General features: G+C 43.3%; 1 protein-coding gene across 3 annotated transcripts in view; it reads right to left on the minus strand.

The window, feature by feature from the left end:
- The window catches only part of Shisa9 (shisa family member 9), a 310,186-nt gene that overhangs the window by 286,503 nt on the left and 6,262 nt on the right, over positions 1 to 17,421 (minus strand). For 2 of the 3 annotated variants that reach the window (XM_006983892.4, XM_006983891.4), the window contains exon 2: positions 9,733 to 9,860. In XM_006983892.4, the coding sequence (XP_006983954.4) occupies positions 9,733 to 9,860 (128 nt within the window). Of the gene's footprint in view, positions 1 to 9,732; positions 9,861 to 11,458; positions 11,559 to 12,736; positions 12,794 to 17,421 lie in introns of those variants that run through there. The other variant, XM_076577836.1, reaches the window with a different exon arrangement.

Below are 17,421 nucleotides of genomic sequence, written 5' to 3' on the forward strand. Positions count from 1 at the left end.
AGTTGTTGGGGGAGTATTTTTCTTACAGAATAAATAAATTTTATCAGTTTCTCAGGGAAGCTGCCCTGGCACCTCTGTTGCCCCATGTTCTGTGGGGGCTTCTGTTTGCTCCCAGGTTGCCCTCCAGCAGCCCCCATCATTACTTCCATAGCTCTATCCCCCTCAGAGTCTTGTAAGAGCTGCGAGGATATACAGAAAGCCTCTTCACCCATATCTCTACCTCCCATTGATACATAGAGGGAATTTTTTAAATGCCAGTTGAAAGTTGATTCAAAGGAAATATTAATTACAGGCAAGTAAACAACTGTCAGAAATATTTGGTGCTCCATAACAAGATTGGTGACTTTATTTAAGTGCATTTATTTTTCAAAGATAAGGATCACTGAATGCTGCAATTCTTAGAGAGAATCAATCAGTAAGGTAAAGAAAGAGAAAAGAAACATAACCCTGAAAAACTGAGCAGCAAGGGCCCCTGGGAAAGGCATGAGAAAGGGTGTGGCCAGAGTGTAAGATTTGCACCTCCGTATATGAGTTTATGTCCAGAGCCTAAACTCCTTGCTGAGTGTCCCTATGACCCGGGGCAGGTCACTCAAAGCCCCTGAGCTGGTTTCTTCATTGATTCTTTGTTGCTGAAATGAACACACCTGGTAGGTGACACGCAAATGTGTTTGTGTCACTTGTGATTCTTTCGAGCCTGTCAATCCCGTAGTAAGTGTATCCCCTCCCTTCATCCAACATGAAGACAGAAATGTTCTCATAAAGGAATCGTGTCCAAGGACAGGCTTTCCCGGGCATGCAAGGAGCACAAACTTGGCATCTTTGAAACTCAAGCAGGTTTGGGCTTTCTTTACAGTCTTATAGCTGGTTGGGAAAGCAGGGCAAAGCTGATCAGGCAGCATATGTGGACACATGAGAAGAACGTTTTGAAAAGAACTTACTTAAGGTGATTTTTGTTTTCCTTTTAGGGCTCTCTCTTAGTTAGGGTTACTATTGTTGTGATGAAACACCACGGCCCAAGCAACTGAGAAGGAAGGGGTTTATTCGGCTCACACCTCTACATCACAGTTCATCATCAAAGGAAGTCAGGACAGGAACTCAAGCAGGGCAGGAACCTGGAAGCATGAGGTGACTCAGAGGCCATGGACGGAGCTGCTTACTAGCTTGTTTCTTATGACTTGCTCAGCTTGCTTTTTTATAGAGCCCAGGACCATCAGCCCAGGAATGGCCCCACCCACAATGGGCTGGACTGTCTACCATCAATCACTAGTTAAGAAAATGCCCTACATGTTTGCCTACAGTCCGGTCTTATGGGGGCATTTTCTCAGTTGAGGCTCCCTCCTTGGATGACTCTATCTTGTGTCTAGTTAACATAAAATTAGCTAGTACAGGCTCTGTTTCTTTGTTGATAGCACACACTATGTACATGAACAAACACATCTCTCTCTCTCTCCTCTCTCTCTCTCTCTCTCTCTCTCTCTCTCTCTCTCTCTCTCTCTCACACACACACACACACACACACACACACACACACACACACACACACATTGTGCTGTCAGCCAACACAGAGAATAAAAAAAATGTGAACAACTGTCCACTGAATGCATCTCAGTCCACATCATTGCTCTCTAGTGAACAGATAATTGTAGCACCAATAGTCACTCATTGTACAAGCAATAATATCAACAATTGATATTTATATATCCAGGCAGGCTACACTCCTTATATGGGCTCATAAATTTAATCTTCACAGTAATCTTGTGTGGTAGATATTACTTTATTCCTTTTGTAGAATAGAAAAGAGGTTCAGAAAATTCTATTAACTTTTCTAAGCTTGCACAACTGGTAAGTGATGAGACAAAGCCCAGATTCTAGTTGTCCTTCTCTGAAGTGCAGACCCTCCACTTTCTCACTACATTGCCTCATACTCATGTCATGCTAGACATATTTGATAAGCAGCTTCCCAGTGTCGGAGACTCATCAACAGTACTGACACCAGAGACAAGTACATTTCTCAAGCTAAATCCACTTGAACACATTTAGCACAGATCACTTTCATTAGCTATTTCACACCAGTGCATGTCTCAGGGCCATTGGAGTCAGATGGAAGCACTGTGCCTTTCCATAGCAGGAAAAATTTTTAGAGTTCAGGAACAAGTTTGTGTATGTGACATCATAAGAGAGTTAAATCCTCACCTGAGTTGGAATAAGCCAAGTTCCTTCAAAGCTTAAAATCCTACGAGTCCTCCTTATTGTGCATTCCACTGGGGTTGTTGTTGAGCTTGTGCTGGACACTTATACATGCATTGATACAGCAAGTATCTATGAACATAGTACATTTTTTAAATACAAGGGAAACAGAGACAACCTGAGCAAGTGCATTCCTGTTCCTCCTCTAATTCCCATGCTCCTGCTTGCAGAATCTGTCCCACCCGGCACTTAAAAGGATCCAAGAATACCCTCTACCTTGGTCAAACTGCTGGTCCCAGAGGACTCACAAACCAGAGACCAACATCTGTGTGCCCTGTACCCCCATCAAGAATGCAGCTGGTGTTGATCTTATCGTGCTAGCACAATGTCCTCCTAAGGCTCACATCTGAACACTCTCCAAATGGCGACTCTATCTGGGGAGGCTCTGGAACCTTAGGGGACTGGCCTAGCTGTCAGAAGGCCTTTGAAGGCTATACCTGCCCTTGTTCCCGCCTCACTCTCTGCTTCCTGGTCCTCCACCCAGTGGACAGCTGCCATACACTACCATCTCTGTGTGCTCCTGCCACCATGGACTGAGCCTCTCTGCATGCTTTCCCTGCAGCACAGTGATGAAACTCTCTGAAGCCACAGGAAAAAAAAATTCGCTCTCTTAAGTCACTTCTGTCAGTATTTTAGTCACACATATGCAGAAGTCACTAATGCAGCCCCCACTCCTGACACCTGAATCTCCCCAGGAGGCAGCTCAAACCATGCACATACCCAGGTGTGAATCCTGGCTTCTCTGTTTAGTCACTGCGATGTCACAGACAGATGCTTTAATATTAACTCCTAATTTACACATTTACACACATAGTGAGAAAGGGACAAACTCCAGGTATTTTGTCACCCAGACACAATGACTTCCAGTATTTTTCCAATTTTGTTTCATCTCCCACAAATTTCCATTTTTCTGGAATTTAAAAATCTCAGTCAGTCAAAATGTTAAATGAATTCTTTAACTTTCCTCCATCTCAGTTTTCTAACCCATAAACCGTGAATAGCAACGCCCACCTACACTGGACAGACATTCACAGAGCTCCTGCTGCAAGCAGACATGGCCCAGTGTTGGGAAGATGACGGTGGATACACACAGTACTTTCCTCGAAGGAGTCTTGTTCTGTGTTTTGAGATGGATGGATAAAAAAAAAAAAAGACAATTTCAGATAGAACAATGTATTATAAAGAAAATCCTGGTGAGATGGGAGCAGTCGATGACTGGAGGCCAGAGATAAGCAAGAAGATCTCGCTGAAGAGACAGTTTAGAATCAGGCATGCCAAGTGAGGAGCCATAGGAACAATAGGCTTCGCACAATGCACAGCAGGGACAAGGAGCCAGAGGCAGATGGGCTTGGCTACCTGAGGGTTGTTCTGAGTACGAATGAGTTAACTTAACATTCACAGCACTTAACACAGTGCCTGGCACACAGCAAGTGCTCAGTAAATGTCAAGCCTTTAAAGGAGTCCTCACTACAAGATGGCAAATTGGATGAGGCTCTTTCCTGCGGCACCAAAGGAGCTTTAGCACACCCTTCACAGGGCCCGTTCCCAGAGGGACGCCCACAAGTTCTGCAAACACCTGCAACAAGGAGAGATCAAATGGTATTAACCACAGCCCTTGGGCCTCACTGGCTCCATTTCAGTGGGACCCAGTGGTGCAGACCAGTAATCCTAGCTACTACGGAGGATAAGCCAGCAGGATCCCAAGTTTGACAACTATCTGAGCTACATAGTGAGTTTAAGTCCAACCTTGGCAGCTAGGAAAGACCCTGTCTCAAAAAAAGAGAGAGGGAGAAAAACAGAGAGATCTAAGCTCTCAGTTGTAGAGGGCTCGCTTACTATGTGTGATGACATGCGTTCAATCCCTCAGCACTAGGGGAGAAAACTGTAGTTCTATTCATTCATAATTATGCAAATGTTACATCATTAAAGCTTTTAAGCCTCAGTTTCCTGTCCTAACAATGACGTCAATGTGTTTGAGGACTTACACTGCCGTCTGTCCGAGTCACTCAACACTGTACTACATATACTTGGCTCTTAAACACTGGTGTCTAGATTGACCTTCTGCCTGCCCTGGCTGAGGAATCCCCTGCCCACTACATATTACAAAAATCTGAGAACATCTATGCCAAGTTTCCCAAAAGCCAAGGGCAGGACATCCCACCACAACCTTGGTGAACATGGACAAATGAGTGGGTTTAGGGACCAGCATCACTGAGTCTGCTTCTTAGTTTATAAGAGATGTTTGGGAATCTATTTGGGAAGAAGGCTTGATAGAACCAGAACATGAGCTTTTTCTTTGTTATGGATTCCATGTTTTAAAACATTAAGTCACTATTTGTCCTCAGTATTGGGTGAAATCTCACTTGCTTGGATTATGATGTAAAAAATAATAAGTAGTAGCAGTAGTTGTAGGGCTGGGGAGATGACCCAGTGAGTAATATGCTTGCTGCACAGGCACAAGGATTCAAATTCAGATTCCCAGCACCCCTGTAAAAACTGGACCTTTAGGATTGTAACACCAGTGCAGGTGGGTAGAAAAAGGAAGATCCCGGGGGATTACTGGCCTGCCAACCTAGCCAAAATGGAAAGGGCCAGACTCAATGAGACACCCTGCCTCAAAAAATAAGGAAGAAAGAGAGAAGAGGCCATCCAATGTTGATTTCTGACCTCTATATGCAGATACATGGGTAAGCACATCTGCACAAACTCGTGTAACAGAGAAACGATAGATAGACAGACAAATAGATGAGAGATAGACAGATAGATGGTAGATAGATAGATAGATAGATAGATAGATACATACATACATACATACATACATACATACATACATACATACATACATGATAAATGTGGGTAGATGATAGATAGATAGATAGATAGATAGATAGATAGATAGATAGATAGATGATAGATAGATAGATATGATAGATAGATGATAGATGATAGATAATACATACATATATGATAGATGTGGTGGATAGATAGATAGATAGATAGGCAGGCAGATAGAGTGAGTACATGAACCAAATGCCAAAGCCACACTGCACATGTGTATAGAACATAAGAGCATATTGCCCCACAGCTCTATACCCAAAAGCACATTCCAGGCTCAACTGTTTTCATTCCAGCACTGACTGGATGGCTGCTTTCATGTGGGTGTTAAAAACACTGGAAGACACCCTGTACCTGAGTTAATATTGCTCTCCATCTTCATCACATCAAGCTACAGTGTCACACAACTAAAATTCAGCCACTGAAGGATGCTGTACTAAAGAGGCAGTGGCAACTAGGGTGGATCATGAGATACAAAGAAACCAGGAAAAGTCAAACAATGTATAGCTAAGAGGAATTTGCCCAGGAAGATTCTTTAATGTCAATAAGTGAACCTCAGTGATATAAGATGCTAACAGAAAAGGTTGGTGAAGAGTGTGCAGAACTCCATGGATAGATAGATCTCTGCAAGTCTTCTGTAAGCAAAACTATCCAAAACATTTTTTATTTCGTTAACACAGCTAAGCTGAGACATGTCCAGCTAGATTGTATCTACAACCCTTCACTCACACCTCCCATCCTGAAGAAGAGTGGACTTCAACAAGAAGGCTCTCTCTAGAAGATAGGAGGTTACAGAGGAGGAGGCAGGGTGCTCTCTGAGGACATAGGACACAATGTAGTTTAGAGAGTTTGCAGAAAATCAACACCCCAAATATCACTGAATACCTGGAAAAAAAAAACAGAAACAGCATTTGTTTCGGGGGGGGGCTAGTCCAGCCTTTTATGGCAGAAAAAAATCAACCCTGGGAAATTTACAAAAGAAAATTGGTAACAATGTTCTCACCTTGAAGCCCTCTCCTCAGAGTTCTACCATCTCCTCCCCTTCCAAACATCTGTATTCCTACAGTGCACATTAGCTCTTGTAACATTTGACCCAAACATGAAGGACAGATAGGTCAGGAAGTGAGCTAGCTCTGGGGTTACCGATGCCGAGAGCTCTTCACAGTGGCACAGGATTGTAATCCCAGCACACAGAAGGCTGAGGCAGGAGGATTGCAAGTTCAAGGCAAGCTTGAGACACAAAATAAGATCTTGTTTCACAGAAGGGCAGGAAGGAAGAAGGAAGGGAGGAAGGGAGGGAGGGAGGGAGGGAGGGAGGGAGGGAGGGAGGGAGGAAGAAAGGAAGGAAGAAGGGGGGAGAATGGGAAGGTGAAGCAGAGATAATGAGAGAATTAAAAATAGAAATCAAAGGCATCCGTATTAGCTCAGGACATGCCAAGACCACTTGGGGACAAATCTGAGCACAAGGGACAAAGGGCAAGGAATAAGAGACAAAGACAGGAGACAGAGGGCAAGGGAGAAGGGGAAGGGGACAAGGAGAAGGAGTATTTGTCCTGAAGGGACAAAGGACTGCTCTTTATAGCAAGGAGACTGAAGTGTCCCGTATATAAATGGCAGTTTATAAAGGTAAACGGGAAACTCTGTGTTAGGATGGGTGTTTAATTGATTGGGCATGTTAATTAGGTGAGCCAAAGGGGTCTATTGATTGCTGGGCTTCAATACTTTGATAGCTGGACCTTGGTAGTCAGCCTCAGAAGAAAGAAGTGGCCAAATAAGAGAATAGGCCTTGGTGTCTAGCTTTAGGAATGTAATCTAACCATTTTCAGCAAGGCAGAGGGAAGGGGGAGAGAAAGGCAAGGCCTGCCAGAGCCATGATTGCCATGCTCGAGCTGGCCAGGGTCCCTTCAGAGATTAGTTCTCTCTGGAAGCATTGTTGAGCAGAGATGAAAAGAACATGTAGACAGACTATCAAATCCACAGTCAAATCCAGCAACTTGAATATTAAGTGAAGACCAAGCTAAAAATGCACCGACCCTCCTTCCTGGGTCGCAAATGCACACATCTGTCTTCTCATTTCGCAGTGCTATGTCACTGAGCTCCCACAATGCCCAGGGAGTCTTTTTATATTCAGTTAGCTAGGTCCTAATTCTATGAAGGGCTGGCCTAATTGTCCATTGATCAAAACAGATTCCTCTCCTGTTTCTTCTCCATCAGTCAAAATGGGTTCTGTAACAGCTCAGCTTGTTAAGCCCCTGGTAAGTAATTAATATCAATCTTGTAGTTCTAACTTCTCAGGGAACTCCCCAAATCACCCCATCTTCTGAACATACATATTTTAGGTGACTATAATATATAAAAAGTTTCTATAAATCAATTAAAAGATAAATAATTCATTACAAATAAGTTCATTCTTACTGATAACTATTATTTTGCATACAATTTATCTTTCTAATGTGAATTCAACTTACAAGGCTACATACTCCCTATTGTTCTTAGTCAAAGGTTCTCAAGGATGTTTTGGGGAGAAGGATTGGGTCAGTCTGGCAAAATTAAATGAAACCAATGTCCAAAGCAATTCTTGTAAGGACACAATGCTGGTGATGGCACTAGTGGAATTCTCTCCTGGGATTTACCAGGAACATTCTCCTGCATTGTTCTCTTTGATGTCAAAGGTCACAAAGCCAGGACTTGTGAGGCCTGGGATTCCAGCTACAGGAAGATCTAGAGTTCAATGTAAGCCTAGGCTACAGAAGATCTCAAGGGTACCCTCAGCATTAGTAAATGAAACCCTGCTTTCCAAATAAAAAGCAAAAAAAGAAAGAAAAAGAGTGGGAATGTGGCCACTGACATGATGCCATCCCACCCAAGCTGGCCTAGACCCCAGCCCTACTGTTCAAAAAGATCATCAAGGCACAAATATAGACCCAAAGAAGAACCATACATACATCAAAGTGGCCTCTCACAGACACCTGAGTACCCAGTCCCTGGACAGACACCTCCCAGAAGTCACTTATCCTTTAGCACAACTTTAAACAAAAGTCCCTTATTTAAGCAGAACTAATTAGCATTCCTTCCCTGACCTTTTGCCTATCAAGCAAGGAAAGTTTGTTGTTCAATGAACAACTCCAGTGTGGTTCAAAATCACCCCTGAGACAGAGACTCTGTGTGAAAACCTGTTAACCAACACCCTCTGTGGCCAGAAGCTCCATCCCATGTCTTTGCTCTGATGGCCTCCATTTGCTTACATTTGGGGTTCACATTCATCAGACTTGGGAAGAGCATATGTTCGCTTCCATCCAGAGCAGGACCAGACACAGCAACTACTCTGTCACAGTTGCTACCACTTATCTCCAGGGTCTGTAGGATTCGGACCTAAAGTTCCAAATGCTTGTGTATTTTGAATTGCAGTAGGGTGATTTCTAATACCATATTATAGTCCAGTTCACAAGTAAACAATATGTAGTTATTTAATATTATAAAACCTGAAACATCCCATTGGATGGCTCATTTTCCTACCCATGTTAATGTCAAATTGATATTGCCAACACAATACAAGAATTTCCAAAACCATGAAAAATTATCATCATAAAATCCAAGAATTCATGTCACCTAGCAATTTGAAACTATGTCTCAGCAAATGAACAAGCCTTGCAGCTTGTGGGTGAGCTTCAGCAAAGGATGCCCATCCTGGGAAAGTGCATGGCCCCAAAGCTTCTGCTGTCTTTGGGAACCTCCCATCCACTATGGTTAGATGCACCCTTCTGACTGACTGTGTCTGTTGCTTTCAACCATGATTTTCACATTGCTTTGAGGTAGAGTGACCTGAAAACCTAACTGCTAGGAATGATACCATACTAATGTGCGTTTGTCAAAATCCAGTTTCATTGTTCCCCAAATCCTAAATAAAACATTAGTTTCATGGTGTGTGTTGCCTATACAGAGCTTTGGAAGGAAAGGAAACCCATGGGAATAGAACAGGATCCCCAAGAGTACTCTGTTTCAGGAAGAACAGCTACTAAAACACAATGGTAGAAGCACCTTGCCCCCTTTTCCTGAGAGAACAAGAGAACTGAATTTACTATTGTAGAAGGATGCATATTCATCCCAAATCATGGTGACCAGGATTCAACATCCCCCACTATACACACATATGAGGGGTGTTATATGTTGCCTTTGTGAAGCTCATTTTATGTTTTAAAAGATAAAATTCCAAACTTGTTCATTGAAAGCAATATGAAACCTAAAAGTAACAACTAGTCAACCTCTGAAGGTGAAACAATTGGTAAACAAGTGACCCAGTCACGATGAACAGGTAGTTCATACAATCCAATCAACATGAACTAATAAGATGGATTATTAGCAGGTTAACAACCTAAATCAAACATGATCTCCAAGTAAATAGATCAATAGATCAACCACGATGAACCAATCAAGTCATCTAGTACTTAACAGAAAACCAACTAAGTGGATCACTATTTAACAGAGAACACAACCAAGTCAACTCTTAAGGTGCCAATTCAGCATCACATCAAACAGAAAAATTTAACACATCCTTGAGTCGTTCTTCACTGATCCAAATACACCCCAGAAAATCCTGCCATGTTACCGCTGCCTAGTGGGACTGGAAGTGGCCCGTGCACCAGTACTTACGGAGGTTATTTATGGGGGTTCTTGTGTCCATGTTTTCATAATGCTGCACGTGGACGACAATGTTAAGGTCTCTCTCCATGTGGTCAGTGTTGCAGTGGCCCTGTGGCCTCATGACATCCGCAAGGGCTCTGGAGGAACAAAGAACAGACTCTGCTCATTTGCAATGTGACAGCACGCACCTGCCATGTACCCAGCACTGCCCAATTGGACAAAAGACAAAACCATCCCTTCCAGAGAGCTGCCATTCCAGTTAGAGGTAGACAGGAAAACACAGAAGCATAAACCAGAGGTTACAAAGTCACTCTGTGCACAGGTAACTGGTTGTCTACCCGATGGAGCACCTGAGGGGGTTCATGAAGAGTTCATGCAGTGTAGCTCCACCACAGAGACTGAGTTCTCTCTTTATGCCTAAAACAGATGCCCCACACTTCCTACTTAGCAATGGCCTAGTGTCAGTTCTTGCCATAAGCTAATCACTAGGTTAATCACAGAAAGCAATGGCATCCCTTACCAAAGCCAAAGAATATAGACCTTTTCATGGGCTTACAAGGAGTATTACTCATTTACAGAAGAGAAAACAAAAGCTCAGAGAGGTGAATTAACCTGCTCAAGGTCACACAGCCAGTGTGCAGCACAGAGACTTAAGTCAACTTTTTCTTTTTACTTATTTTTTTTTCTTTTTAAGAGGATGGGAACACAGTCCAACTGATATCGATGACCTTCACAATGAGATGTAAGCTGTGTTTGCACTTAGAACAGAGCAGAGACAACAGTCAAACAGATGTCACACCCTCAAGTCAGACCTACCAACACAGCTCCCCTCTTATGCGCATTTAGAGATATGCAAATGCCCTTAAACATGTGTAGTACGGGAGTGTGCATGTGAATCCCTCCACATATGTGGTCTTCTTGAACCACCTTCTGGCTTCCCCTTTGTTCAAGCTAGGGGAATGCTTAAGGTCAGTTGATTTCACATCTTGCAAACAGGAGTGCTCCAGCGTTTTCAGTCCTGTATCTACTTACCTGAAAGGATGGCTGTCTCCACATGCAACCCTAGTAAGGCAGAAGAACCAACCGGGCACAGGGGTGCCAACTACAAGCATAGAAGTGTTCTGTGAAAACTAGTAGATGCATCTGTTATTATGAACAATCCCAGGAACCAACACTTCGGTGACTACCTTCATATCGATCCACTCTTGGGCCAGGAAGAGACACACACCTGCAAGCCCTGTCACCATGTTTTTAGGGGATACACCCAGACATTCCTAGTCAAGTAGACTTTCGAGATATACATCAAAGGAGACAGGAAGGGGAAGCAGATTCCCATGAGCTCAGCAGAGCCTATCTGCTGAAGTCAACCCTGCCACGGCAGTGATGATCACAGCTAGCAGCACCCAGGAACATGATTAAACATCTGGATCCATGGGAATGCAGAGGGCTAGGAACCCAGAGCTGGGGTGTATGGGAGGTGCTTTTGAAAGAGCTCCCCATGTACTACTATGTGCTCAAGTTCAATTTTATGTTTGTGTTAGAGTGATAAGAGGAAGCGATATGAGAAAGGTTTGATTGTGGTGACAGGCTATGGTGAGAACCAAGTCTAGGGAGCAGTCTGAAGGGAGAGAGACCCAGAGCAGTAAGCCAGAGGCCTGTGGGGGCCAGAGGCCAGGATGGAATTCATTAAAAGACAGGAGAATAACAAGAGCTCGCACACATTTGTTCATTCAACAGACGTTTATTGTCTACAGTGTGCCATGCATGACATGAGGCCCTGGGGGTACAGCACTGCACAAGCTGAAAGAGGTCGTGGACTTCTTGGAGCTTACACTCTATGGGAGAGAATAAAAATAAATATGTTAAATAAAAATAAGCAAGAACTAAAATAAACAAACAAAGAAGGATGCAGCCAACAGAGCCAGGTGCCAAAACAGCATTTTCCTTAACAGCCAAAAAGTAGAAACAGTCCAAGTGCTCATCAGCCAATAAGCAGAATGTGGTGTATGAAATGGAATATTACTCAGCCATGAAAAGGAAGAAGGGAGCCCTGACACCAGCCCCAACATGAATTAAACTTGAAAATCTTATGGCCAGTGAAAGAAAGCAAACACAAAAAGGCCTGGGTTTTATGGTTTTGTTTACAGTAAATGTCTCAAATAGACAAATCCATAAAGAAAAAGTACAATCATGGTTGAAGAGTCTGTGCGGGAACTGACTGCTAAGCAGTTAGTGCTTCATTAGACTTAGTGGCTCAGAAGTAAATTAATGGGAGAAATGGGGAGGGATGCCAAGACAACATGCTATGAAGAGGTGAGACTTGAGTGAGCAAAGATGTGCTGGTCATGTGATGCTGTAGCTTGGATCTGGACTCAAAGATGCATGTCAAAGGCTCAGTTTCCATCCTGACACTGTGGATGATGGCGGGGACTTTAAGAGTCAGAGATAGTTGGAGGTCTTCAGGTCATTGGTGGCATGTCCTCAAAGTACTGTGGGACCTGGTGTCTTCCTTTCTCACTGTTTGCACAGCTGTGCTCCATCACATGCTCCTGCTAAGACATGATGCCTCATCACCAAGGTCAACAGATTGTGACCTGAAACCTCCAAGGCTGTAAGCCAAAATGAACCTTTTCTCTGTGTAAGTTGATTAGTTCAGATGTTTGCTGCAGTAACAGAAAGCTAGCTCGCTCACAGGAAGGTGGTGGAAATAACATATCAGGCAGGACATACAGAAGACTAGGCAAGCAAGCTAATAAAGCTGTAACAGGGCAAATGGGGGAGGGAAGAACATCGCAAGGGAAAGATTGTCACAACCCATTTTGCAGGGTAAGGAACTGCCCACATGAACTCCGCTACTCACTGAAGGAGTGAGTGGAGTCCCAGTCCTGAATGTCTGAAATCAAAGTTCATGCCCTTTCCTACCCCTGTGCAATAGGCATGGTCTGAAACTCAGGAAGGCTTCAGGGAAGGGGAGTTCTGAGACAGAGGACAGGGCCTTGCAAACCTAACTTGCCTTTTTCACTTCTAAACGGGCTCTTCATCCTGGGCTTCAAAGGATCGCTGAATTCCTCTGGAATTGAATGGAAAATTTGTTTGTGCCTTTTTTTTTTCTTGAGCAAAGAAGTCATAACTTTCATCAAATTCCCCACAGGTTCACCCCCAAAGCACCAAAATGGTCAAGCTTTCCAGGGTCAACAAAGCAAGGGCTTGGAGTGGCAACCTTAGCCGTGGCTGGCACAGGTCCCTGTGCAGCTTCTGGGTACTGTGAACTGTGATACTCCAGCCTCAGAGTGGCAAGGTAACTGTCTCCCAGAGCTTTCCTTCCCAAGGCATGCAGTGGGACCAAAACCTAGAGATCTCCACATTCTGGATGAAGAGCATCAACAGCATGCTTGGCTCACTGCAGGAAATGCAGGAAATGGTCTGGGGTGGGAGAGACAATGCCCATGTGTGGCTTTTAGTCATTAAGATGAGAAAACAATTCAATCCTGTGTGTTGATGCCACTCTCTGCACTGGATCCACACAGCAGATGGCAGGAGTCAGGGACTAAAGACCAGGGGAGGCAGCCACCAGAGACACCCTCACCAGGACCCTTACTGCAGCCATATGTGTCCCAAGGGGAAGATAAACAATCAATTATAAACATTAGATCAGGCTGATCATCATGAAGCAGGCATGTGGCTAAATGAAGAGCTCTCCTCTAGAAAAGCACAGGCTGAAGGCAGGGCTGCTAAAGCAAGTAACAGAAACAACATGGCAGGCCAGGTGTGGGGGTGCACACCTGTAACCCAGCAATGGGCATTCCTGCTGAAGCAGGAATATGGTAACTGTGAAGCTACCTTGGGTTACACGGCAGAGGTCAAGGCCAGCCTAGGCTACATAGTGAGTCCCCAATGAGAAGCAGAACAGGGAAAAGGGTAAGAGAGAAGAGAGAGAGAGAAGGAAGACGGGAAGGGGAATGGAAGAAGAGGGGAAAGGGAAACAAGATGAATGAGATAGAAACAGAGATGGAAAGAGAGGGAGATAGAAAGGAGAGAAGGAGGAAAAAGGAAGAGGAGGAGGAAAGAACTCTACTCTCCATTAGCTGTTTATAAAGTTAAAACAGGATTGGTCTATCAGACCCAAACAAAGTCATCCAAAAAGAAAAAAAATCAAAACTCTCAAGAAGAACATTCAAAGCATGGATTTATTTGTGTGTGAGGAACATCATCCTTGGTATACACAATGCCTTGGAATTGTAGCTAGTGGAAGCAGGAAGACATCACAACTAACTACAGACTTCAAATAATGTTTATTTTCCCACCTTCTACACAGTACAAAACTTTTCTTATGCATGCTTTACAATACACTTCATATTTGTTCATGGGTCCTGGTATATATTAATTAACAAAATGAGTATATCATGGGTTACATACTGAAACATTTTTAAGTATGGATGTGTCAAAACCTATAATGAATCAGTCGAAAGGACCTTCTATTCATCCCAACAAAACAAACCAACACTTAAGGGTTTGACACATGATTCTGGTGTCTGTTCAGCTTCAGTGTGATTGTAGAGGACACATGATTATCTGGAAATCTTGTTAAAGTGAAAATTCTGGTTCAATAACTAAGATATTATAAATGTCCTTAAACCAGCCAATGAGCATCAAGCTGCTACAGGTACTGATGCTATAAACACTCTAGTAATTTGGCTACATTGTGTCATGATGTTGACAAAACTGTTTTCTGGGTGCCTCTCAGAGAGTGCTTTTGGATGAGATAAACATGGAATTGGTAAAGTGAGGTAGGTAGATTTCCCACTGTAATGTGGGCAGGCCTTATTCAGTTATTTGAGAGTCTGACTTAAGTAAAAAATTGATCCTCTCCCAACTAACAGAATTCTCCTGCCAGACAGCCATGGAACTTGAGAATTGGTCCTTTCTGGTTCTGTAGCATCCTCTCTGTCAGCCTTCAGGATTGACCTGAGATAGCAGGTTGGAAAATTTTGGACTTGATAGTTTTATATAATAAAACTTTTGATATATTGATTCTGTTTCCTGGATCATCCTGTCTCATTAGGGTCCCTCACAAAAGCAGCCACACTTTGCCTCCCTACCCCTGACTCACATAAACTCTTAACCAAGTTCATAACAGTTGGGTTGACATATTATCTTTGAGGTTGAAAAATGATTGAATATTGGCAATTTGCAAGCTTCAGCTTAGTATCAATTTTCTTGTACATTTCATTGTGTGTGATCTGTCCCTCCAATATATGACTAACAGCTCTGTGAGGGAAATAATTGCATCTGTGTCTGTCACTGTCCTCTCATAGTTCTAGCTCATTGTTGGCCAGAAAGTATATATTCAATAAGTTATCTATTAGATGGATGGAGAATGAATATATGAGTAGATGTATGGAAGGTGAATATATGTATGTATGTGTGTATGGATGGGTGGATGGATGAATATATAGATTAATAAATGAGTGGGTGGAAAGATGAATGGATAATGAATGGACGGATGGATGGATGGATGGATGGATAAATGGATAGATGGATAGATGGATGAATGGATGAATGATGGATGGGTGGATGGATGAATGGATGGATGGATATACGAATGGATAGATGGATAAATGGACAGATGGATAGAAAGATGAATAGATGGATGGAAAGATGGATGGATGGATGGATGGATGGATGGATGGATGGATGGATGGATAGAAGAATGGACAGATGGATGGATAAATGAATGGATAAATGGATGGATGCATGGATATTTGAATAGGTGAATGGATAAATGGATGGGTGATATATAGATGAACAGATAAATGAATGGGTGGATAGATGGATGGATGGTTGGGTGAATGGATGGATATATGAATGGATGGATGATAGATGAATGGGTAAATGGATGGATGGATAGATGAATGGATGGATGGACAGATGAATGGATGGATGGATGGATGGATGGATGGATGGATGGATGGATGGATGGGTGGATGGATGGGGTGGATTATGCCATGTAAAATAGAATGCTAGAAACAGAACTCTCTATATTAGGGACTCGGGACAAAGTTATGGGATGTTTGTCCTTGCATTCTTTATTGTGAATGATAATGAAAAGAGACAGATAATAAACCAATCAATTGATAAATCAGTAACTTGCTTTGAGACCATGCTACAAAGGGAAGAAAACAACACTGAGCACTGAGCTGGAGTGTGTGGAAGAGTGGGGAAGCTGAGCATGAGAGGTCAGAGGGCCTCCTGGAAAAGGCAATATACATAGCTGGAACCTGAAGGTGAGGACATGCCACTTGAGATCTAATAGGAGCGTGAGCCAAAGAAACAGCTCCAAGATGAGAATGAGGGTGGCTTGTCTGTGGGACAAAATGAAAACATAATATCACTTTTCTTTCTGAAAGAAAGCAAATATAAGATGCCAATGTTTCCAAACAGAGAGCCAGTCCTGGTATCTTGCCTGAAAGCCTCCAGGAGTCTAAGTCAAAACTTAGGAGAAGATTTGTTCTTTGCTTGTTTGGTTTTGGTTGGTATATTTTGTTTTGAGACAAGGTCTCATGAATTAGAGCCTGGCCCTAAATTTTCTCTGTAGCTAAGGGTGACCCAGAACCATTGGTTCTCCTGCCCCCCCCCCCGACTCCAGAGTACAGTCATGCACTGCCATGCCTGGTTTTCTGCAATGATGGGGCTCAACCAGGGCTTTATGCATGCTAGGCAAGTGTTCTAACAACAAAGCCATAGTCCAGACTCATGTCCTGAGTTTTAAACACATCAGTGGGCTTCCTGACCACCACCTCATGCCCAAGAAACTTCATTCATTGTTCAGAGCACAAGGACAATGGTCACAATCAAAGTTTCTAGAGTGATAGTTACACCAATGCAAACAAATATCAAAGCTTATCAAGCTCTACAATTAAAATGTATGCATTTGACTAAGTAAGTTATGCTCTGTAAAGCTGATTTCAGTCCCAAAAGAGATGCAAACGTGTCCTGCAAGAAAAATAGAGATTTCTGTGGTCAGCACACATGGGCTTCTCCAGCTTGGGAAGCACTGAAATAACCACAGATGTGCAGAAAGGTGGGCAAGTAGGAGGGGTGTGGCCACAGGAAAGGCCAATAGAAGGGGCCATTTGCCACTTGATGTCATATCTTGGTAAAGGACTAGGGCTCTTCTAACCCATTTTTGAAAATCACACAGGATACTGCTTTGTCATTTGCCCACATGGATTTATTTTTTTCTAGCTTGGATTTTTTATTGTTTGAAGGTGGGAAAAACAACATGTATTTCCTACTGACTTCAAGGGGAGAGAGCGTCAAATATAAATTTCTGCCCTCAAGGTTGCTTCCCCAACATTTCCACCAAAAAGTCTAACCCTGCCTGGGCAGGTACATAAACCTGTCTAGATGTAATCTCAAACTGACTCTCAGAACAGGCCCTGGTGCACGGTGCTGTTTGGGGTGGGGGTAGGGGGTCATTGAGCATTTCTTTGGGATATGAGAAAACTAGAGGTCCCGCGGGTCCGTACTCCAGTGCAGTGCAGCCTAGCAGCCAAGGACCTGAACCCTGCTTCAGACTGTCTGGGTTTGAAGTCAGACTCCTCTAGCTCACTGGGTGCTTGTTCACCCTCTTGGAAAGCAATCTGTGCCTCCGTAAACGGCAGACTGGCATAGAAACTACCTTGTGGGGGAGGGGTG

Source organism: Peromyscus maniculatus, chromosome 8 (assembly GCF_049852395.1).
Source record: "Peromyscus maniculatus bairdii isolate BWxNUB_F1_BW_parent chromosome 8, HU_Pman_BW_mat_3.1, whole genome shotgun sequence".
Classification (NCBI taxonomy): domain Eukaryota; kingdom Metazoa; phylum Chordata; class Mammalia; order Rodentia; family Cricetidae; genus Peromyscus; species Peromyscus maniculatus.